A 25,318-nucleotide genomic window follows, 5' to 3' on the forward strand; every position below is an offset into this window, starting at 1 on the left:
AACAGCCAAGAGTGACCGGTTGTCGGAAGCGCCGAAAAGTCCAGTGTTAAAATCACAAAAATCACGAGAAACTGTGCGGGAAGCACCATCGTGCGGTCTGCGGAATGTGAACGGCCCACTCTTTTTTGGAGAACGAATCCGCTCGCTGTTCGCGGCCACTGTCAGAGCACACATGCCGAAGCCGTTCTGGCGCAGCGTGGCACAATTTCGGTCAATTTTCTGTTTGGCGCAAGAATCTGCATTTGTATCAAAATGGCGCAGGAGTCCCACCCCTGCTGTGTGCACTGCAGCGCATCCTTTTCACAGAAGGACAAGCTCTTGTGCCACGTGTCCTGTCACACAGTGAAGAAGCCCTAAAAGTCAGGAACTTGCTGTTTTTTTTTTTGTAGCTCTACCAATTTATCAATATTTCTATGGCAGTAGCTGATTCCAAAACTGCATTGTGCAGTTTACAGCTCTCTCAACCTTATATTCTCCGGTAGGATTACCAAGGGGGAAGTTGACATTGCTGTCTATGATAATTTAAAAAGTGCCTCCATGTGACTTAACAGACATGCAAGCATATCAAAGGTTCGGCTTAATTTGAATGTGGACTGGCTTTAAATGAGTTGTGACTGTGTAAACAATTTTCTTGAAATTACACACGACATATGAAGTTAATGAAGAAAACAAACATACAATTCAGATAGGTTCACAGTAGTATAATTGCCAAATTTCTTATCTTTCCTAAAAACTTATCATATCAGAGGTAGAGTTCACATTTGATACAATTATTGTGCTTCCTAGATCAAGTGCTTATGTTTTAACAACCTCTTGTTTATTAAACCTTCGAGGGTCGAATTGGTTTTCAAAAACTGTGCCCGTGTGGTCAACTCTTTTTGATTGCAGGTTTCAGTAGTAGGGGGGGGGGGGGGGGGGGGAATGATTGAAAGTTCATGAAGACGGCATAAATTTATTGCAAGCAATATTTTGTCTGTAGAATGCTTTACCCACACCAGCAGTATACACACGAATACTTTGTACAGCAAGAGATAAAGATGCATAGCAAACTTTATAGTTATCAATATGTTGCCCCCCAAGATTTTCCTCATCATGCATCAAAATCAAGTCATAAAAACACACTTGAGCAGTTGACTGTTTTTTATAAATGTGTAGGCATATATTATTTTTATTTTGCAAGCACCATTTACCACACTTTGCAAGACATATAGTACTTTTATTTTGTCAACACAGGGCAAGTCACATAAGATTATCAGATAGAAATTTAAGCCATTGGTTTATTTGCACCTTTTGCCATGAAGGCAAGAAATTGCACTCATGCTAGTTTAGTATGATTCAGTCATATCAACTGATTAAAAACTCAGTAACAACTTTGTTGAACTCTTCTGCATACTTGAAGTGCAGGTTGTGCTTTCCATCAGGAACCAAATATAGTCTGGAAAAAATAATTTAAGAAATAAATAATTATATTCAGCATATTGCTGTAATGAAACAAATGCGTCATGCAAGATTCCCAGTGTCACTTGATATAAGTGGTCAACTTATAATCAAGTTCTGTTTTCACTGCCAGGTGAAAAAATGATAGCGTGGAACCATACAAAAAACTGATTTTTAAGGTAATACATTGCCTTAGTGCATCGAGACAGCATGCTAGTTGATTTGAAATTAAAAGGAATTATTATAAAACATTACAAAGATGATAAATGTCTTCCATATACAGCCTTTGTCAAAAGTATACAGGCTACTCCGCGCCTCCACCATATGTCGTTTGGCATATGTAGCATGGCATTCTTGACAGTCGAGACCTCTGGATGGTAAGACAGGGTTCGTACAAGTTTCCAAGGCAAAAATTCAAGGATATTCCAGGACCTGCCACAGGTTTTTCAAGGACTCAAAGCGGCATCCAAAGTAGTATTCTAACATTCCCAAAAGTGACTAGTTTTATTGCACTTACAATAAATAAATGTACATCACAATTGCAATAAAAGTGTCTAGCCTTGATAAGTTAACACAAAATGAACGCTTACAACAGCGCCTGAGATTTCTCCAGTATAGGCTGGATAAATCACCAAAAACATTCATAACATTCAGCATAGGGTTATCGCACTAAAATAAAAAAAATAAATGCATATCCCAATGATGTTAACAATGTCTAGCCTTGATCACTTTGCAAGTTCACAACACTACCAAAAAAATAGCTCGCAAAACCCAATGAATGCTTCCAACAGCTATTCTGACTTCTCCAGTATTAACTTGGAAAGCTTCCCGAACATTTCCAAACCATTCGGTGTAGTCTTGCTACACATTCATTAAATTATAACAAACACATGTATGTTGCACTTTGTAAAACATGCCTTGTCTTCATCATTTCTCAAGTCCGCAATATCAAAAGTTAACACAACGAACACTCACAACAGCTGCTCAGGCTTCTGCAGTATTAGCTTGGTTGGTTCATCTATAACAACAAAACATCCAGCATACCGTATTTTCCAGTGTATAAGACGAGTTTTTTTTCTTAATTTTTCGTCGGTGCGTCTTATAGAACGGTGCGACCTATGTACGTTCTTTTTTTTTTTCGGAAAAACTGCCGTCAAAATCGGATCCGATGTTATGGCCAAACGAAGTGCGCTGGTTGACTTAATTGCTACGGGTTCTGTGCGCGCTATCGAGGTGCCAGGTTCTTGTGATCGAGTTCCCGAGCACCATGCGAGAAGGATGGAGCAGCAACACATGCGGCGGTAGGCCGACCGCAGTCGATCGACCCCGAAGTCGTCGCATCTGTAGATCTCGCTGTCAAGATACGGCGCACGCCGCTGCGCAAACTATGCAGTTGCTACGAAAGTACAGGCAGCCCCTCCTCCCTACCGGGCAGCCTTCCTGCTTTTCCTCCCTTGTGCGCTATTCGGCTCACCGTCGCACGCTTTCACTTGTACATACAGCATACGGTGCGCGGGGACGATGCTATCGCCATTGGACTTTACACGGAACTACGACGGCAGAAATGCACCTGGAGTGGAAATATATGGCACCCATGCGCTTGCGCGTGACCCGCGTTCACGATGCGAAACGTCACTTTAACTTTTTTACTGCGATAGCAATTATATAGACACTTCAACCGGAGTTCTGCCGTTGGCGTCGGCGTCGCCGTGAGGTTCCGTGTAGATTCCAAGGGCGATAAAATCGTCGCCTCGCGCCGCATGCGCGAGCGAAAGCGCACGGGGGACGCGCGCGCTATCACGGAGAGCGAACGCACGGCCGAAAGGAAACGCGACCGTCGCGCGAAAGGCTGTGGGGTTATGGGAGGGAGGGAGGCGGGGCGACGCTGTGCTCCGGCACCAAAGGCATATCTTGCAATCGGGCGTAAGGAGAACTTGCTACTCAATCTCCCACGCGCAAGCAAGAAAGCGGGAATCCAGCGCGGGAAAGACGGGGGGGGGGCACAACTCTGTTCTTACTTTGCCCGGTTGTGGCCGTCGCCCACACCATCTCATATCTCCACACGGTTCTGATCTTTGTATGCTCTATGCATCCGCCGCTGTTTCCTTTGAAGCGATAGACCGCACGAACCTTGCCCGCTGCGGCGGCTGCGATTGCTGCCAGCGTTTTGACAATCGTCTGCGGTCATTCAGAGTGATCTATTCATGTTTTCTTGTGCGCGCTGACACCACGCTTGTTAATTCAGTTTGTAAACCAATGTGTCCAAATTTATGCAGCCGATAAAACTACTATCCTTACTCCATATAGCTCTCTGCTAGTAAATTTGCTATCGCAATTGATGCTTCGCCTTTCGGGCAATACTGCGACTCACTTTATTAAATCGCTTACCGAAAAACAGGTGTGTCTTGTATACCGGTGCGACTTATATGCGTTTTCTTTTTCTCCGGAAAAACTGCCGTTTTGAGGGGAGTGCGTCTTATACAAAGGTGCGACTTATAGAACGGAAAATACGGCAATGTTATTGCACTTATATTATCATAAATAATATTATAGCAAACCTCCTCCCAAAGGCACTGAACATCAGTGGTAAAGTTGCTCCACTATAGATAGCCCTCTTTAGCTTCACTAGCTTCACCTCGCGCGCAAGTGTGAAAGTGGGAAAAGGCAGACCAACGGGCGAGGAGTGAAACGAACGATAGGGTGAGGAAAGCAGCGTAAACACTGCTAGCCGAGGCAGCACCGAAGCGCAGCACGGTCGCTCGCTCCGTTCGCGGCTTGACGCGGTGAAGCCTTTTATTTTTTCCGTGCAGTTCTGCAAAACCGAACCATGTGTACTCGCGCCGGCGTATTGTTTCGGACATGGGGAGTTTATTTGTCAGATCGGCGCCGATCTACAACAGAAAGGAGGTCGCAATGTCAATATCAGAGTGCATTGCTCACGAAATTCAAGGATTTTCAAGGACGGAAAAAAATTCCAGGACTTTTAAGGGCCTTGAAAACGCACTTTTCAATTTCAAGGGTTTTCAAGGATTTCAAGGACCTGTACGCACCCTGTAAGAGTTCTTTTCATTCCCTAGTGTGTTGGAATATGGCTAATCACAGAAAATCCCTTAAAAAGCCTGCAGTCAGCTTGGTGGTCAGAGGCAACATAGCCTGTGTACTTTTGACAAAGACAAGTAGGACTCCTGCGCCAATTGCGCATTTTTGATACAGACGCAAATTCCTACGGCAAACTGCGCCAAATAGAGAAAATTGACCGAAATTGCACCACGCTGCGTCTGCACGGCTTCGGCAGTGGCCACAAACAGCAAGCGGATTCGTTCTCCGAAAAAGAGTGCAGCCATTCATATTACGCGCACCGCATGACGGCACCTCCCGCAGAGTTTCTCGTAATTTTCGCGCTTATAACACTGGACTTTTCAGCGCTTCCGGCAAGTGGCCAGTGCGCGCGGCCACTGCCGGCTGTTGCAGCTATCAGAACGGCTAGGGCGGCTGTGTTTAGAGTGTACTAGAATACAGTTGAGGGGGCCGAGCGACGCAGCGCTCCCTAGCTGAGGTGCAAAACAAAAAGTAGGCTGAGAGCACTGCGAGCGAACTAGATATTTTGGAGGCATGCGCTGCAGCGGGTGAAGCGGACAGGCGTCTGTGTCCCCAAGGCCGGTATAACATAAAGCTATTCCAATCTGTTTTTATGCCCATATGGGTGAGGCATCAGCCATTTTGACCTATCACGAAGGGCTAATGGCGGACTTGGAATAAAACACCGCAGTATCGCCTGAAAGGTGAAGCATCGATTGCGATAGCAAATTAGTAGACATCTATAAGAAGCAAGGATAGTATTTTTATCGGCCGTATAAACTTGTAAACATGTGTTCACTCACTAAATTAACAAGTCTGGCGTCACGCGCGCACACCCTATATACCGCAGAAACTCGCTGTGAAAACGCTCGAGTCAGCAAGCCCGGCTGCAGCAGCGCGTGAATTCACTTTTGTGCTGCCTCACTTCAACGCGAACTAAGCGGCGAAAAACAGCGCACACAAAGCTCTATGTACTCGCACTCGCACTCGAACTTTGTTGAACTCGTCTGCATACTTGATGTGCAGGTTGTGCTCTATATAGCACTCGCACTATGTCCCTGTCGCAGATCACTTTCAAGATAGGGCCCGTGCGGCCGCGCCACACGCAGCAGCCGCCGGAGTTAACGACCCTTCCCCCGGTGCCTTGCGCGCAATAGAAGACGGTGCGCTTCCTCCCCGCTTTCCTCCCACGCACGCGAGATTGAGCCGCCATCGTAGGCTCACCCTTGTCGGCTCATCCTCACACTTTCACTTGTACATACAGTATACAGCAAGCGGCGATGATGTTACGTGCCCCTGGACTTTCTATGGAACATCACGGCGACGCCAGAAATGCGCCTGGAGTGTCCATATAATTGTTATCGCAACAAAAACAGACTGGAATAGTTTTACATTATACCAGCCCAGGGTTGATTGTGGCTCTCATGTTCTGCGGTGACATATGGTGACACAGAAATTATGTTACAGCGTTGATTGGACCGGATAATTTGAGAACAGTTTCCGCTATCGTCTGAGCGTAGGCGCTGAAATATATAGTTTGATCATTGTGCAACTGATGTTTCCAGCTTTACAAGAAAGCTTCCATATATATATATATATATAGCTACAAGTTACGCTTCTACTACGAGCTTCAGATTGGTTTATTCTGTGTTGGGTCGTGGCTTCCAAGTGCGCTGCCGTATTCCATTATTCCACAAAAATTCAGATTGGCGTGCTCCAAACTGCTTCAAATTGAAATTTTATCTGCTCCAAATTGTTCCAAAATGAAATTTAGCCTGCTCCATAACGCATTTTTACCTGCTTCCGAAATTGCGCCAAAATGACTTTGGTCAGTCCCACCCCTGCAAAGAGCGTACCTTGAACAAATGTTCTCAAATGTGGTTTGCGCAGCTCAATGGCTTTTGATATTTCAAATGTATTAGAGTTGAGTGTTTCAAAAATATGCAGTTAAATGCTATACAGCTAAATGCAACCCGTAGAATTCCAATGCAATGCAATTTCCTCCAATGCAATGTGTAGTCTATAAGGAACCGTTTATTCCAGCCAAGCTCGAGCTACAACAAAGAACAACAAGCTGTGCGGCTGATGATGATGATAAATACAGATGAATTTGTACAAGTGATGATGGTGTGTTGAGATGAAGGAGAGTCATTCATGGGTCGTGCTCATGCAATGTTCATGTTTATGCACTAAACCATTCTTAAGCTATGCAGAAATGCGAACACTAATTCAGGAAGATGCACACTGTGAGACGTAGACGCAGCACTGTCACGAGTACAAAAGCAAGGTTTAATCTTTGTCGAGTAAAGAATGGAGACGAGAAGTGTGTACACAGAGAAGTGCGACATATATCTGAATACATTTAAGGATTTCATATGCCCTGTGTCACAGTGGCACATACCTAATCTGGCGGAAAATATTGGCCAAGAATGGGCACATTAGCAGTGGCACCAAAACAGGGTAGTGCAAATATAAAAAAACTAATAAAATCAAAGAAGCCGTTGAATATTATGCGGTATTTGACGAAGAGGTGTGTGCATTTTAGAGAAACCTAAGATCTGACATTAACATTACTGGTTTCATGTTGCGATTTATTGTTTGATTACATGGAGCAGAATGGTGCTCATTGCCACTACTTTCTCAAAATTAAACCATACTACCAACCCCAACGCACGTACAAACCTGCGGATCGATGCCCATCATGCTTCACATTAAAGATGCAGAATTTTTACACATAAGATTTCTGTAGTTTGCAGCAGCTAACATTCCCACGTAATTTGGATACACATCTGGACATTATGCTTTAGCGAAGTTCTGTATGCCAAATGCAGCTTGACCATTGCAGAAGACTTTGTATTTAAAAGTAGCACTTTTGCATTTATTCCAATAAACGGGATGAAAATGTATTCAAAGACCTGAACCTTTTAGCAGACATTGCTGTACAGAAGCTGCTGGTTGCTTCTTAGCACTCTGAAAGCAAGCACCTAGCTGTGGTCACACAAGGAACACTGGTACTGTCCGTTTCTTGTTTAGAAGCCTTTACTACTGCTCTAGGCCAAAAAATGGCACTGAACTTTTTACGACAACATAAAGGTGACAAACAAAACTTCTTTTAAGCGCCATGAGCAACACAGGACACCAATGGTTAAAGGAAGCTGTAACATGCTCTTTTTAACATGCTCTTTGCTTTTGCTACTATTGCAAAAGAAATGTGACAATGGCAAAAGCAGAAACTGAACACAACCAGCGGGTGCTCTTACTTTGCTTTTGAAATGTGTTGCAGCAAGTAGAGAGCATGATGCATTGGCACCAGTGGGTCCTTGCCTCCTTGCACTACTAGTGTAGGGCACCTTATTAGTGGCAGCTCCTTGCGGCACACTTCGCCATGATTTTTGTGCAGTAGGTCCTGGTAAAAGTCACAGTATCTGGACCACAGCTGGCCAAAGTGCTCAGTCCCATACATAGCTTCCATCGAAGCCCGCATCTTTTCACTCCATTTGTCAATGTTCCTGGTGGCTGAAACAGCGTCATGGCAGCTTTTGAGCTGATAAGCAAGTAAACTTACAAAAGACAGCTCATATGAAACCTGGGGCGCGATCTTGTACGCGTTCCAAAATGGAACGGAGGCGTTCCGTTCCATCGAGCCGCACACGATTGGTCAATTTGAACGTCGCGGTTGAAATTGGCCAATCGTGTGCGGCTCGATGGAACGGAACGCCTCCGTTCCTTTTTGGAACGCGTACAAGATCGCGCCCCTGACAGACTCAGAGTTACTTAGTTGGCACTGCTTACAATGGCCAGAAATAAGATGCATGACCCAACACAGGGACAGTGGGTTGAATCGGGCTGTGCTAAGAGGTTAATATTCACATGCAGCAAGCAGTTCCTAGCACGGTGTCAGAACAAAATATTTTTCGTTCTGGTTGTAGTTTTGTTCCACTGAAAGAAGTTCCGTTCCGGTTCTGCTCCGGAACGAAGAAAAAATGATCCATTACGGTTCATAACAGTTTTGGCTCACTTGCAAAAATTTTTCGAAGCAAAGTAATGATAAAAACATAGCATTAATTTTTCAAAAAAAGTGAATTCTGAGATCATGCTCAGCGGCTTGAGTCAAGGCACTGAGCATGATCTCAGAAGCAGCATGTCATCGAGTGTACTCGCTGTAATTTGAAACCGCTGTTAAAAAACTAACTTAAAACTAACTTAAACGAACACAAACGAAGGATTAAACTTCGGTAGAAAAGCGTTGTACCCGTAGAAAACGAAATGAGAAGCTCTTAGTGCGCAAGCCACGGGTTTCCCCCGCTACGATGCCAATCTGCTAGTGCTTTCAGCAGCAGGCTTAGATTAGTGGAGCGCTCGACCGGCTATCGCTCACACTATTGCTGCGTGAGATACGCGCTTATGAGGACCCGTGAGATATGCATTAATTCTGACGTTGCCTGACATCGGTTGTCGCGGATTGCCGACTTTCCCCTTGAACCGAAAACCGATTTAAAAAAAAAAACAGAAAAATAATGTTTCGGTTACTTTTTTGTTCCGGTCAAAAATATAGCTTTGTTTCCTTTTTCGTTTTTGCTCCATTCTGACACACTGGTTCTTAGGTTTATTCTCACCACATCTTCTAGCAAATTGCTTGTTTTCGAGTATAGATATCAGAGCATCAAGCTCTAAACTCATATTATGATGCTGCTGGTGAAGCCTGCAACAGTTCGAACTTCTTTATTGATAGCTTGAAAGCACAAAGCATAATAAAAGTGCAACCAATTGCAAACACAACAGTTGGAATTTTAAACATGCAATGTACTTTGTTACGCTTCATTAGTACATGAAAATAAATTCCCCAGTCCCCGCTTCCAGTAGAATCCTGGGATTTTTTTAGTGCTTCTCGTGCACCAGACAGCCTTTTAAAATGGACGTTACAATGTCAAATTCCAGTTTTCAAAGCTTCCATTTAACAAGACATGCTTTGACACAGAAACGCCGTATATAGACACAAGAGTAAGTCTGTTATTCTTAATAGTTACACGCAGAAAAAGAACTTTAAGTAATTTTGACATAATAATTACATTTCCCAGAAACACATTTGAAAATCAGCTGTTTTAGATTTGTGTTCATTAGCAGTTCACTTTGCATTTGTGACACATTTGGCACGCATGCGGATGTTTGGCACACATGGGATGCTGCCAAATGTGACATCTTTGGCAGCATCCCTCTAGCACACATGCGCTAGAGGGATGCTGAAATGTTATCAGCTTAATCAAGAATTGTTACCCTTCATTAGTACATGAAAATAAAGTCCCCGTTTCCAGTAGAATCCTGGGATTTTTTTGTGCTTCTCGTGCACCAGAGAACGTTTTTAAAATGAAAGTTACAATGTCAAATTCCAGTTTTCAAAGCTTCCATTTAACAAGACATGCTTTGACATAGAAATGACGTATATAGAAATAAGAGTAAGTCTGTTATTCTTAATAGTTACACGCAGAAAAAGAACTTTAAGTAATTTTGACATATTAATTACATTTCCCAGAAACACATTTGAAAATCAGCTGTTTTAGATTTGTGTTCATTAGCAGTTCACTTTGCATTTGTGACACATTTGGCACCATCCCTCTAGCACGCATGCACTAGAGGGATGTTGAAATGTTATTGGCTTAATCAAGAATTTAAGTAGTGTCATGAAACTTTCAGATTATTCAGCATACCCGCTAAGAAATTCTGTCATTACCCCCATGTCACTTTTTCTAGTTCTTAGACCATCTAAAAAAAAGTTTTCACTGTTGGTTGCTGAAATACTGCTGTGCTGCTCCTACTGCAGTGGGCTTTCTATCCCCTCAAAATTAAACATTTCTTCCAGTTCCCAATAAAACACAATATTCAGACAGAGCTAGAAGTAAGCCGGGAGACTTTCAGAAGACAGTGTTTACAAAACTTCTGCAGCAGACATTTTGTCATGTAAAGTAAAACACCTTTTCAGAGCCTGCCTTTTTTTTTTTTTTTCTTTTATCCTTAAGCACTGCCTCTAATTTGCAGCAATATCTAAAGTAATTTACGTTCACTACATCACATTTATAAAATTGCCAATTATTGGGGCACCTTCCTGTAGCTTCATCCTATCTGGCTACCTTTTACATGCGGCTCTCTATGGTTGTAGGGGATCAAACTGCTGCCGTAACTGTTGTTCATTTTTCTGGTCACAGCAATGTAATCAATTAAGATTACATTATTGTTCCGACATGGACCGGTTGGTGCACAGTGAAATGAAAACAAACAGCGGAGATGACAAGACAAAGTGAAGGGTGACACACAAAGTGCTAACAACCAATTTTTATTTCGTATCAACCGCAAGATATATAAATAATAGTGGTGTGCGAATAGTTATTTTGAGACTGAATCGAATAGTGCGCCAGAAGTGAATCAAATAGAATATCCAATAGTTTTTAAATAGTTTACAAATAATGAAAGACCATTACCACAACTAACCTAAAACAATTAAAGTTAGCAAGTTTCTGTCATTACGTAGTACATTATGAAGCGTTGCTTATTAAAAGCACAAATAAATCACAAGGAGCAAACAAATAGTTTCCTTCGGATGGACAAAACTGGGGCGCGATCTTGTACGCATTCCAAAATGGAACGTAGGCGGTCCGTTCCATCGAGCCGCACACGATTGGTCAATTTGAACCGTGATGATCAAATTGACCAATCGTGTGCGGCTCGATGGAACGGACCGCCTCCGTTCCATTTTGGAACACGTACAATATTGCGCCCCTGTTCAGACAGTGTGAATGATCGCTGTATAGCCTGTAAAGTATGGCTGCCTAAGCGACATAGCTTGCTCCAGTACGCAAGTTCTAATGTTTTATGTCTGTACTATGCCTGCGGGGTTGAAAATTTACCGTACTTTTGCTCAAACTTTGTCTAATTGGGTGCAGTTGACGTATTGAAATATTAGAAAAATATTCCCAATTACATATAGTGACTATTCGATTCGAAGACCGAAACGAATAGGACACTATGTGATTCGTTATTTGAAAGTTTCGAATATTTGCCCACCCTTAAATAACATAACACACGAACAAGATTTAGCAGTTTCGCCTGAAAGGCGAAGCATTGCTTGCGATAGCAAATTATTAGACAGCTATATGAAGTAATGATAGTGGTTTTATCGGCTGTGTAAAGTTGCAAACATTCGCTTACTAAATTAAATTAACAAGCATGGTGTCACGCACGCACCAAGCAAACACGAACACACCTCACTCCATGACCGCGGACACTCACTGTCAAAACGCTGGCGTGAATTGACCTTAGTGCTGCCTCTAGCTTAAACGTGAACCAAGTGACGAGAACACAGCGCACACAAAACCATGATACCTCGGTGTGCACATAGCCGTTGCAGATTGCTTTCAAAATAGGGCCCGGGCGGCTGCGTTCAGCCGCGCCATAATACGCAGCCACCGCCAGAGGGAGCATGCCTGCATGCATGCACACACACAAAGTAAAAATGTAATTATTCTCACCTTCGAGAAGCTGAACATCATGCTCAGTGACAAAAGCATTACCTCCAAAAGCAACAAGTTTCTGAATGCGCTCTGGGTACATGGCTGCTAGTATCATGCCTGTGTTTGCACCATCGCTCCAACCAACGACAGAATATTGCTTGTGCCCCATTTTCTGCAAATATGAACATTTCTGTTAAGTTGTAAAAAAAAAATTATACATGAATTTTTTGTTCAGATTACCATTACTTGGAATGACTCAAGATACACCAGAACACACACATGAGGATGCACATGCATGATGCATGTGTGAATTCTTCTCTTTGTCCTGATGACTGGATACTAGCGCTGAGTTACTCTACAAGCTGTGTTCGACTAACAGATCCAAGTTTTTGTAAAGCACATTACTAAGAGGTCTAACAGTTAAGCATCACAAAATGTCATAGGAACCCCATTGTGCCTCTGAATACTGCTGTTCAAGCCTTTCATGTTTGTATTCATTACGAAAAATATACTATTAGGAAATATTTTGCAAAGCAGTAATGATATGAGGGTGCTTCAAGCTCGAAACAGGCATGGTTTTCTATGGGCTAACGCCATTTCTCGTAAATAGCTTATCACAGAGGCTAATATATTGAAAAATGTCTGGAGGAAATAGGCTTACACACTAGCGTCACATTGCACATAAGCATTGCCGTATTTAATAGCAGAAAACCCTTGTAAAATTAAATTATGGGGTTTTGAGTGCCAAAACCATGATCTGATTATGAGGCACGACGTAGTGGGGGACTTCGGAATAATTTCGACCACCTGGGGTTCTTTAACGTGCACCTAAAGCTAAGTACACATGTGTTTTCGCATTTCACCCCGATCGAAATGCGGCCGCCGTGGCCGGGATTCGATCCCACAACCTCATGCTTACGGGGTTGGGCTGCTAAGCCCAACACCATAGCCACTAAGCAGCCACGGCGGGTCTGAAAACCCTTTATAAATTACACACGAAGTTTGAAGTATGGGAGTAGTATATGGAAAGCAATAAAATTTGGAGGGCTTTTTTTTGTAGTTAAAAATGATTTATGAAACAACAGTATTGATTTGCAATAGTCCAGGGGTTTTACAAAGTTCAAAGACTGCCTTCAGCTCTTCATAACAGCGTCGACTTAAAGCGACACAAAAGTTGTACCAAAATTGCTGCCTTCACAACACAGCCACAGCAAAATCAAATGCCAAACTATAATTACAGTTAGACCACATTATAGTGAAGCAGCATCCAATACAAAAATACCTTCGTGATATCCAATATTCGTTATAAGCAATACTTGTTGCATCTTCATATCGCCAAGAAACATATTTTCTTTGTTATATCCGATAATTTATTACATCCACATTTGTTGTACTGAGCCTCAGCTGCATATGCATACTGCACGCCAGTGGTAGCGGTCTTGCTAAATGTACTCGGGAAAGGAGGCAGCCGTCTGCCATAATTTTCTGCGTCGTTGCTCGTGCTTCTCTGCTTGATTGACTTTTTTGGGACGAAATAGCAACATCCATTGCATGTGTGTGGTGGCCAAAGCTTTAAGGCGTGCTTAAGAGCAATTGTTGCATGGTGGGGTGCTCAAATACCAGTACAAACTTGCCGGCAACACGGTTCTAATCATTTCCAGCGAGGCTTCACATCAGCAGGAGAAACGGCAGCAATGGATTGTCGCCATTCGGTGGGAAGTTTTTTGTTCTCGTGCTTTCTTGGTGGTCATCTCGGTGTTTGTTGCACTCAATCATGTTTCCATGGATAAGCGACAAAGCTGGTCACAGCCTACAAATGTTTTGGTTCGGTTTGTGTGCAATGCAGCATGCAGGAGGCATTTCGCTTTGGTGCTAAATGCCACTTGCCACTTCAACCATTTGCCACTTATTTACCGTGTTGCTCGAGCACGACTGTAGTGCATCGTTTTGTGTGTTAAAGCTGCAGAGGCTTGCAAGGACTGATTTTGTTGATTTCATGCAGCCCACTGAATCGTCGCGCCAACTGTCACGCAGTTCCTGTTTTTGGATCTATTTTATACATGGCTTCGCAAATGTTTAACAGTTGCTAGTTGCTTCATGCAGAACTGTTGTTGATCTTTATTTTTTAAGTACGAGGTTTTCGCCTCGCCTCGTTGTAAGAAGTCTAAATCATGCTGATTTATTGGAATGAATGCAGGCAAATGCTTCTTTAACAGCTATATCCTTTTTGCCCGAGGACAGCTTCGATATTGTAGTTGCTGGGGAAATGTGTTAGAAAAGAGGTAGCTCACGGCGAGGATTGCTGTTAGCTCCTACATATGGTATTGCTGTTTGATTGTTTGTCTGTTTGCCGAAAAATTTGTGTCACATTTGTGAGGTCATTACACCTTAATGCTGTCTAAGCAGACTTGCCAACCAGAGTGATTTCTTTGTTTTATAGCTGAGAGCCTTTTCCCGTGTGCATTTTGTACTCAATTGAATTCTTTCTTATCTTTTGCAGCGTAGGAGTGTAACGCCAACGTCGCACAGGACTAAACCCGGCGTTGCCGCCAGCACTATCTACCTTGGCCAGCAATGCTCTGCATTTAAATATATTACGTGGATTCTCTCTTTTGTAACATTAGAGCGCCCGTAACACCCGAAAAAAAGGAAAATTGCCGCTTCAGCTATCCTTACTGCAAAATGTGGTCGCTTGCTACTGTATCCCAAGCGTACTTTCGAAAGCGCCCGTCAGACACTTTATAGGCAGTCCACCATGCGTATAAGCCTACTGGTGAGCTGGAATGTTCAGTTGAAAAGTGGCTGCATATTTTTTATTATGAATGGAGATTGAACTTGCTGAGAATATGAACACGCCTTGGCTATAAGGGCTAAGGTTGGGACAATAGTTGGTCGCACATGTTGAAGTTAAACACACTACTGAGGCAAAAGAACTTATGCAAAAGACATTGCCTGTTCTCATGCTGTGTGTGTCTTTTTGTATGTTTGTGTGGCTCAGAGCGTTTAACTTGGAGTGCGCTGGTCTGATTCCAGCATGTGGTATTACTTACAAAAAGTAATACGAATTCCTATTGAAGTTTTTTTTTCTTTTTTTTTTTTTTTTTTTTTTTTTTTTTTGCTGCAGAACGACCAGGCTACATTGCAGCTTCTTTTTTTTTTAATTTCACCTTACAGTTTTATTTCACCAGAGCTTTTTCATAGAAACTGTGCTGTGATGTTGAAGCTAGGGCTGGAGGCAGAGAAAATAAAGATGAATGTAGTGCCACAAAGCCCACAGTACCTAATGTCGACGACAATGTCATCTGCTTGCAATGATAGTAAAGGCACAATACCTCTAGCTGCAGATTGTGATATGAAAATGTTCTGAAAAATGCCCTTGACATTGACGATTCTGCTGTTTGGTGCTGAAGATGTGCTGCAATACTTGTAGCAATGTGCTGTGCACCATCACATACCTTGTAACTGCCACAATGCTACACAATTTTATAGAGCCATTCTTGAACACACATGCTTGTTACTGTGTTTGATGCAGGTGATTTCATGCCTCAGCACAGCACTGACTGCAACAGGATGCCTTTCTTTACATTTTTAAGCATTTGCTTGCTCTGTCACTGTGCTCGCTGCTGGTAATAGCTTCTGTTATTTGTGAGCTGACACTAAATGCTTGCGACGAGTGAAGGAATGCTGCTAATAAACATGGTTATGCATATTAATAAACATATGCCCCCTTGATACCAGACAGCCAAAAACGACGGTATGGACGCGGACAAGCCACAGGGAAGAAGCAATTTCTAGAGAGACAGCAGACAGGCTTTGTCTGTATACGTAATGCAGTTTACAATATACTGAGCTACTGCATGAGTGACCATATTGAGGTGCCAATTTGTAGCACAGAGTTTAACCATAGAGGACCTAAACCTATTAGTGCAGTGTCCAGCCATATTATACTTAGCTGCTGGTGTAGAGAGACGGCAGCGACACAACTGTTAACATGCACTCCATTTTTATTGTTTCCATTGACGAAACCACCCATGTCACAGAAAAATAGTTCTAACGCATTGCAGTTGGACAAAGTAACACAAGATGTCACTACCAGTCTTGCTACTGCCATCCATGGCTACAGGTAACCTGATGTTCCGCAAATGGTAATATGTTTACGGACAAGCCAAAACTTTCAATTGTCAGTTTCCTGCTGCACCTAAATGAGTAACAGTTTACATAAGATGTTCCCGGCAACATCAGCTAGCAAAAGGGCAGGTATCTTTAGCATCTTGCCAAGCTCGTTTAAAGTCAAGCGCCTCGACAAGTACATTTACACAAAACAGAATAATCAGAATAATGATAAACTTACATGCAAGACTTCAGCCAACACTCGAGCATCTCTATGATAAAAATCAACAGGAAAGGTTCGCTCTGGTGGTCGGCTGAAGCCATAACCAGGAGGATCCCATGCAATTATTGTGAACAACTGTTTGTTTAATTTTTCAAGTTGAGGTGCAAAGTCCGTGCGGGTGGAACCTGGAGGAGAATAGAAACAAAGGAAGAAAAACTATGTGCTGCATAGTTCAACCCCCCCAAAAAAAAGGCATTGGCAGGTCTGATTTTGCAAAAACAATTCAATGTATGTTGGAAAATACAGGGAAACTGATATTAATATACTGCTGCAATACATCAAATCACGTGAACTGTTAAATGCCTTAAATTTTATTGCAATTTATGCACTTGCGTAGTGCTTTCTCACAACTCATTCGGCCATCGAATGTGTATACTCTCGCTCCCAAGTTGGCAGCTACAGCTGCACATGATAAACATATTTCTGAAGTATATGAAATAATTCTACACAACTAAAATGTGCCTATTAATGTTCTGCAGGATTTCTTTAACTTTTGCCTGCTAAATGACTTTTCTTGATGACATTAAGATTAGCAAAATAAACAACTATTGTCATTGCAATGGTTAATGGTCATTAAGAATGCACGCGTGGCAGCAACTTCAGATAAACAGCATTGAGGAACTTAAGCAGGAATGAGCAGCCGACTAACATGTTGAACTACTGTTGCCTCTAGCTTTGCTGCTTTTTACGTAAGTACGATCAAAATTTTCAGGCTGTTTTTTAAGACCCTATATTACACAAATATTGAAATGATTTAGGATATTGGGATATGAATTACAAAAATTTTTGGCTTTGGTGAAGGAAAATTCTTGAACACTTTCTTTTGGGTACGCAGCTGAACTATGTTATTTTAGATACACTGCATTTTATTCTGAACCAGAACAAGAATTGTGGCTGTAATCATACCTTCGAAAAGCATTTTCTAAGAATGAGGCTCAAATTTCGACGAGTCTTCTTAGACAACTTGTCTATAAACACACAAGCTCTGAAGTAAACAAGCTTCTTTTTGTTCAGTAGGTGTGACAGATATTGTGACAGACTCGCAGATATATATTTTTTTTTCATAGGTTCAGCATGCAATTGTTAGGAAAGTCTTTCTGTCTACAAAAATGTGGTTTTGAGAAAAACACTAATTAATGTTTTCATTCCAGATAAGTCAGGCCAGAATGCCTTTTTACACTGTTTATCTCCAATATTTTTTTTTTTTTTTTTTTTCTGATTGCCTCTCGAAACCGCTTCTTTCACATGCACACATGTTTTTGCCTTCCCCTTGTTCTTTTTCGACAGAGAGCCAGAGGTATGCCACGGTGGTTCTCAAAGACTTTTATAGCATTATTCCCATTCATTACAATAACTAATGGCACCATATACAAAAGCTTTTAATTTTCCCAAACAACTGCGACAAGTGAAGTTGTTCAAAAACTTGCATGTGTTCTAGGTACACCTATGGAGGCGCTTTCTGCCATGCTAAAGTGCATATTTGTTTTCACAATGTGCTTGTAAAACAAAAGACACAGTTGGGAGGTCCTAAACAACTAAGAATTATGAAATGTGCAAGCAGAATGGTGATAACCATGCAATATGTAAATGTTTCCCACCAAAATATTACAGCATTTTGTTTGTATGTATGTATGTATGTATATACTATCGGCATCAAATTAAACATGAACAGCGCAGTGCGTGGCCGAAGCATAACTGAAGGTACAGCGCGCACCATTCAGTCATCACCACTGATAGGCACACACATCCAATTTCACCGCACTGCGTGGTGATGCTCCCCCCCTAATACTGTGATATTTTCATTTTTATTCTGGTTCTGGTGCTCGTGTCAACCCACCGTGGTTGCCGAGTGGTTATGGTGTTGGGCTGCTGAGCACGAGGTCACGGCATCAAATCCCGGCCACGGCGGCCACATTTCGATGGGGGCGAAATGCAGAAAACACCTGCGTGTTCAGATTTAGGTGCACATTAAAGAACCCCAGGTGGTCCAATTTAATCCGGAGCCCCCAATGTGGTGCGCCTCACAATCAGATGGCAGTTTTGGCATGTAAAACCCCCTATTTTTTTTTGTGTGTGTGTGTTTCATTTGACGCCGATAGTATGTACAGCCGCCCAAATTTCTAGCGTGCGCGAGCGGCAACTTTCTGTGCGCCAGCACCTTAAATTAGATGATGATGATGATATGTGGTTTTTTGTCGCGCAAGGGCCAGGTATGGCCAAAGAGCGCCATGACTGATAATGCTGTGTTAAGCGCTGATTGATTAGTTGCGATGATAGGATGTAACATGGCTGTAAAGTGGCCTAAAATCAATCGCTATCGTAGAAGCGTAAAACGATATATAGTATAAAATTATGACAGTGATATGTGGAGTGGTCTATGGGTACAGTACGAATGACAAGTGATCATGAGGCTAAAATGCAAGAATATGGAAATAAGCATGTATGCCTCCTTAAGGCCTTTGAGCCCAAAGGCTGGGAGGCAGGTGCTTTCTGTAATGCAGCTACCGCAGCAGAAACCTCTGTTAGGAGGCCGTGCTACGGATTTCCTGGGGCTATAACATGAAACCTGTGTACATCTTTTAAAAATTCGAACAAGGACTGGTAATTAAAGAGAGGTTCTATACGTAAGATCATTTGAGGGTGAAGTGGAATTTGCTGTTGTTGTGGTAATGGAAAGTGCTTTTTCCTATTAGCGTTTAATTCCGTGCATTGCAGCAGGACGTGAAGCACGGTAAGCGGCTCACCACATTCATCACACGTGGGTGGATCACCACCGGACAAGAGGTAAGCGTGTGTACTGTATGTGTGTCCTATCCCAAGTCTGCAAAGTGTTACTTCTGTGCGGCGGTTCTTTGATACGGCGGCCAGTTGCCAAGATACGGTTTGATAACGTGTAGTTTATTTTCTGTTTCTCTATCCCACAACCGCTGCCAGTAAGCCCTGAGCTTTTTCTTTAGGGCGGGCTTGAGGTCCATTACAGGGACAGTCGTGGAAGAGTTGACAACGTTCGCGTTGTCAAGTTGATAACTCGGCCTCAGGGTTACAACCCCCGAAACCCCCCCGTCGGTGCGCCACTGGGTGTAGAGGACTCGTAGCACCGCAGGACCGTAGTGAATTTGTGGGACGCGATATACGAAGCCAAAGATTCGCCAAGCTTTAGCGACGACGCCGGCAACGTGAAGTCCTTTACTCCCATACCACTTTCTCTTGAAGCCGCTTCAGCTAGGCAGTTATAGTCCGGCCAGCAGGAATCTTGTTCTTTTACCAAAGAAAACAACCAACTACTACTGCTACTTACCAATCGCACCGGGTAGCAAGACGACCGGACGAGGCCCATTACCAACAATTTCCACGTGAATTTTGTAATCTAGCGCATCTATATAAAAACGAGGTCTGGAAAAAAAAAGACACTCATGAAGTGATAGCTTAATGAATCATATAAGTTCTTGAACACTTACTTGGACGTTACAGCTGGCTTCAACGAAGTGGAATACCTAGCTAAACTACACGAGTAGGGCTGCAGTCTAGGACCCGACAACAAGGCTTTTGGGAAAGCGAAAAATGGGCGCATTGTTGTCAGAAATACTCACGTTACTAGCTGACAAGATATGAAGACAGCAGGAATAGTTAAAACGGGGCAAGCAATAAAGACGACGTCAAGAAACCATTGATACCATGACATAGGAGGCAGCGGCTGCCAAAGCAGCCGACGTGGCCGAAGCCAAGCCAGTCCTGGTCATGCGCAGTGACAGTGTCCATGCGCATAGCATAGAATAAAGACCAACCAAATAGCCTCCCTGCATTAAAAGAGAGAGAGAGCATTTTCTTTTGTTTTGATTTTGCTCAAATTCCGCATCAAGATCAAGTGTTATGGTTCGCATCGCTCCATATGACACTTAGCACTGTAACAGTGCAAAGCACGGCCTACTGAACTACTGAACGCAGTTCCAGTAGGTCGTGGTGCTAAGTATCATATTGAAGTAACAATTAAGTAACCTTGGTTCTACGGACAGCCGGGCCTTATGTAACCGTAATGTTTATGGGGAGACGCTGGCCATAGAATAAAGAACCGCTGGCGGCGAACGCTATGCATGAAGGCGAGCTTTCTGGTAGAAACGCGGCGTCTTCCGTGGGCCGATCCCAGGGATTATGCGCAGCCGCACAAAAAAAAAAAAAAAAAAAAAAAAAAAAAAAAAAAAAATCAGGTTTCTCTTACTGTTTCGCACTTTTAATATTTCAGTTTGAGAAGATATAACATAAAAGGTATGCGCTGTCGGTCTTTTGTGTCATGGCATTTGTTTGTGGGCTGTCATACTCCAAATTTCGAGGAATAACTTTGACAAGAATGTAAGACAAGGTATGTGCAACTTTAGTCGTATACAGCATGTCAAGGCGTAGCATATACATATACCTAAATATATACAGGATTTTCGCTCACAGGGAGGCGACACCGGATTTTCTGAGACGCGGGGCCCTTAACGTAAGCGCGTTAAAATGAAATTTTGTTGACACCCATGGCCACCGCGTGCGTCTAAATGTCGTACAAAAATCCCTCACGTGACCAGATACTAGGCACCTAAGGACACGATCATTTAGGGACTTTTGAGAAGGCGCGATGGTGGCGCTAAAAGTGACGACGGCATGGGATGGCGCGTTCGTTCTCGGCGTGATCGTTCTCTGGCCCGCGCCGACCGCGCGTTGTTCAACATTGCGTGTGTGATTGTGCTTGCGTTGCTTGTGTATTTGTTGTAGGTTCTGTGTTACTTGGCGGAAAGCCGTGAGTAGTGCTTGTGTGGCACTGCGGCTTTGGCCTCGGTGAGCTCTGGCAATACAGAACCTGCGTTTTGTGATCCGTGTTCCTTGACAATGCGGAGGTGGTGACGATTGAAATGTCGAAGTGGCGTAGCGCCTCGGCAGCGCAGTTCAGCGAACCGCGATGTGGCGTCGCCGTGTCCGCCTTAGCATAACGGACGTCGAGGGATGTGCTGCTCTCTACAAGTCACAAAAATGTGACTGCGTCGACCGCCCACGGTTCAGCGCTGAATGTGTGGTTTGAGTACTGTGCTTGAAACGAGTGGTGCAGCTGTGGTGCCCTAATTTCGCACAATATAGACGCGTGCTTATGTGCAAAAAGGGCAACAAATCGTATCTTAACCCGCTGAGGCGATGCTACAATGTCAACAATGGCCGTGCATGTTTATTATGATGGTAGTCTCTACAGCAAGCAAGCGTGCACTGCAGCTATGCTGTGAATATAGCCTCAACTCGAATGTGGCGTTTGCAGAACTCTGTTTGGTTCTGCTTTCAAACAAGCTGTATGTTAGGATTATCACTCACTGCTCACATGAGACATGGGAGTCCATCGTGTGGGTTGGGGCTCAGCACGAATGTGTGGTGAGGGGGTGTGGAGTTGGTGGCTGTGTCAGGTGCCTCACTGAATTTTGTCATTGGAATAAGCTCAATGTAGAAGGACACACCCTATACTTGATGGCTCACTTTCACGGATATTGCCTTTTTTTCCTTGAAATTTCCAGCCTCAGGACGCGCCTCGCATTATATTCGGGTTCGTGAACATATAATCACATTAAATTTTATTTAGGAGAGACCAAAAGCCGCTCGTTGCATCATATTTGTGGTCGTGTTACTTGCATGCAAATCCAGTACTTTCAGTGCCTATTGACTGACTGAGGGGTGCAGGACTTTGGCAGTGGTAGCAGCACCAAAGCAGCTGCCCAAATGGTATACCCTATAGTGTTAGATTTCTTGTGCACATGGGTGTACTGTGAAAACACGTTAAAGGAATTCCACAGTTGCTGCAGCATCACGTCTGGATCTGTGGATCACTGAGCGGTTGTTTGATCACATGTCTGAATTTCTGTTGTCACTGAGCAGTTCTTTGATCATTAGCTTAGGCTGTCTGTTTTCTACATATTATATTACAGCAGTGGCGTCAGAGTAGCTGCAAAAATGGGATTTTGCTGTACAATCGCAGATTGGTTGCTTTTTCGACTGTTACATTGCTCTATTTGCTGCAACTGCCGCCAAATGTTGCTTTACCATGTCTGGTGAATGCCTTGAACGTGAACCACATTTGGATGATGCTTGTGAAAGTATAACATACTCCTTGCATGCAAAGAAAACTATCACACGGTAGGTGTGGTGGAGTCACTGATGAAATAGAAGTTGAAAAATGAAAGTTCTCGCAAAATCTGGAAGTGTTCATGGCGCTTGCCATCAATAATGTGTAACAATCCAAGCAAACATAAAGATAACCTACCTATCCTGAAGAATATGAAAGTGATGCTTCAAGTTGTCACTTAAAGCTTGATATACTGTGACAATCACGGAAAGAGTTGAGATTATATAGAAGGATTCAGTGCAATTCATGTTTAATCAGCTTGGCAATCTTGTCAAAACGACCAAATAAAATTGTGACTTTTAAGAGATTGCCATGATAATGTGATGAGGTTTGCTGCATTATTTGGTGCTTGGGAAACAAAGCATCACAGGTATGTGGTGATTGAGCTTCTCAAAAAAAAAAAAAGGAAATTAGGTGTGCCACTAAAGATATCTAATAAATTGAACCCATAAACCACTGAAAGAAGTTGAGTGTGCAAAGGCAAATGGCTACAGCTATATTTGCACAGTAATAGAAAAGTTGTAATCGGGCTGATGGTGCACAGGTGATGGATGTATATTGCATGTTCGAGGGCTTAATTTTTCATGAGCTACTCATTTTGTTTTCCTGTTTTGTTTCCATGTGCCTTAGTGAGCGGAATGCCTGACTGCAGACTTCCGTCATTAGTGTACAATTAATGAAAAATAAAGTAAATTGTTCTATGGAACTATTTTTTTGTAACTTCTGTTCAGTTGCAAATGACCCAGTTTTCCCTACTCTGCACTGAATGGTGAAAGGGGGGGAGGGGGGGAGCGCATGCAGGCACCCTTATACTGGAGCTTTGGGCGCTCTTACCATGGTTGCTCACATGCCCATTTTTCTGGCTGTAACAACCTAGAGTCAGTGCACAGGTGTTTTTAACGTTCCACGATTAAGTAAACTTGACGTCACTATGCACAAAATTTAGATTACGACAGCCCAAGATGGCAACTGCCATGAACTGAATATAAAATTGCCTATAAGCATGCATTGTGCAATTGAATGCCTGTGAATTCTGTAATGCCACTTTCATGAAATTGACTGGCATGGTTTGCTTGAAACTGAAAACATGTTCGATCCTCAGTTGTAGCAGACTCACTTCACTATAACATATTTGATAATGCAGGTGCAGATTGTGATGGAATTGATGCGGTTGTTACTCTTGGTGAGAATCATTCATGCTCATTAGAAATTATAGCTAAGGCTATATATACATTACTTCAGTTGAGATCGACTAATGTTGAGATAGAAGCTCAGCTGTGGCACATAGGTACAGGCGAATAAATTTAGAAAGAAAAATTCTGGCACAACCCATTTCACAATGATGCCGATGCTAATACGATAGCATTGAAACAATGTAGAGACATTGTATTGCCACCACAGAGATCAGTCATGTATGAGTCGGGTCTCCTCTCTCACGAGTCCCTCTGGACATGCTACGCCTGTTAGCAGGTTGCCGCTAAGTCGGTGCTTGACATTCGATTCGAATCTGCCCAGCACCTAAGAAATTTTTTTTTGTCATTGATGAGCGGCCCGGCCCATACCTCGTGACCTATTTTTGTTTCAAACTGGGGTCCTCAGCACAACAGCCCCAGTGCTCTACCCTTATACCATGGATTACCCAGTGACCCAAGTTACGGAAAAATGGATAAAGACCCGGACAGACAGGAAGATAGGATATTCCACACTTTCAGGGTCTAAGAACGATAATTCTAGGCAATATACCAACTGGCCTGTTATGGATACGTTGCTGGCATTGCAGGAGAACAATTTACGATTTAGAGCTTCTATTGGTAAAACCACAACAATATACACAATTTTGATTTCACAAGAAACAGTAGTGCGATCTGGTTTATGTATTCATCTACGTCACAGGCTCCAGAAGGAGTATTGCGTGGAGGGGGGAGGGCATCGCATAACAAAGGAGCGAAAAAGTTATACAACGTTAGAAATATAAACAGCGACACAAGATCAACGCAATAAATTAAAGATAACAAATTATAAAATCGTGAAGTAAAATTCTACCATTAGAAAGCTGGGTTATACAGTGAATAGTACGATTGCATAATTACATAAAAAAAGTTACATACACCAGAAATAGAAACCACTTGAACACTACCCAACCATACTGATTTTTTGTCTGAAGGTTACAGTATTGTTAATGTCAGCAATGTTATCGAGAAGACCATTCCAATGCCTAATGGCACGTGGCAAAGCACACAAGTCAAAGGCATTAGTTCGACCAAAAATGTGCTGGACGCTAAGGCGATTGTGCAAGCACCTAGATGTGTGGGATGGACAAACAAGAGGCAAGGTGGACGACTGCTCACTATTATGATTTTATGTAGCAAACAAAACGACACTACATTTCTGGCACGATTCCAGGATGGTAGTGACAATGACAACATAATGTTAGATACGCCAAATATTGGTTGCAATCCCTGGCGATTAAACGTGCAGCACAGTTTGGCTATACTCAAGAATGCGGATTAGATATGTCTGGTGAGGTGACCAATTGAACCTACCAATTCTAGTTGGGGCAAGGAATAATGTTTATATGACGCTTTCTTGTGAAGGAAGGAGCAGCATGAAGGTTGCATTTTTGAAGATGATGATCAAAGCACTTGTGTATATGGAGGTTATCGATGTACATACAACACTGCCACAGTGCAGTAAGACATTGCAGTGTGAAAAAAATTCAGAGCACTTATCAAACAAGGACATATATGCAAACAGCAACACCACCACATG

The 25,318-nt window shown here is 42.8% G+C and overlaps 1 protein-coding gene across 2 annotated transcripts in view; it reads right to left on the reverse strand.

Annotated features, from left to right (window-relative positions):
• Positions 1-1,195: 1,195 nt before the first annotated feature.
• The window catches only part of LOC119431530 (valacyclovir hydrolase-like), a 40,235-nt gene continuing 16,112 nt past the window's right edge, over positions 1,196-25,318 (reverse strand). The window contains exons 1-6 of one of the 2 annotated variants that reach the window (XM_037699015.2): positions 19,869-20,121; positions 19,709-19,803; positions 16,369-16,535; positions 12,036-12,189; positions 7,776-8,031; positions 1,196-1,435 (exon numbers count right to left, since the gene is read on the reverse strand). In XM_037699015.2, coding sequence (XP_037554943.1) covers positions 1,345-1,435; positions 7,776-8,031; positions 12,036-12,189; positions 16,369-16,535; positions 19,709-19,803; positions 19,869-19,981 — 876 coding nt within the window. In that variant the 5' untranslated portion in view covers positions 19,982-20,121 and the 3' untranslated portion in view covers positions 1,196-1,344. Of the gene's footprint in view, positions 1,436-7,775; positions 8,032-12,035; positions 12,190-16,368; positions 16,536-19,708; positions 19,804-19,868; positions 20,122-25,318 lie in introns of those variants that run through there. The other variant, XM_049670464.1, reaches the window with a different exon arrangement.

Source organism: Dermacentor silvarum, chromosome 1, assembly GCF_013339745.2.
Source record: "Dermacentor silvarum isolate Dsil-2018 chromosome 1, BIME_Dsil_1.4, whole genome shotgun sequence".
Classification (NCBI taxonomy): domain Eukaryota; kingdom Metazoa; phylum Arthropoda; class Arachnida; order Ixodida; family Ixodidae; genus Dermacentor; species Dermacentor silvarum.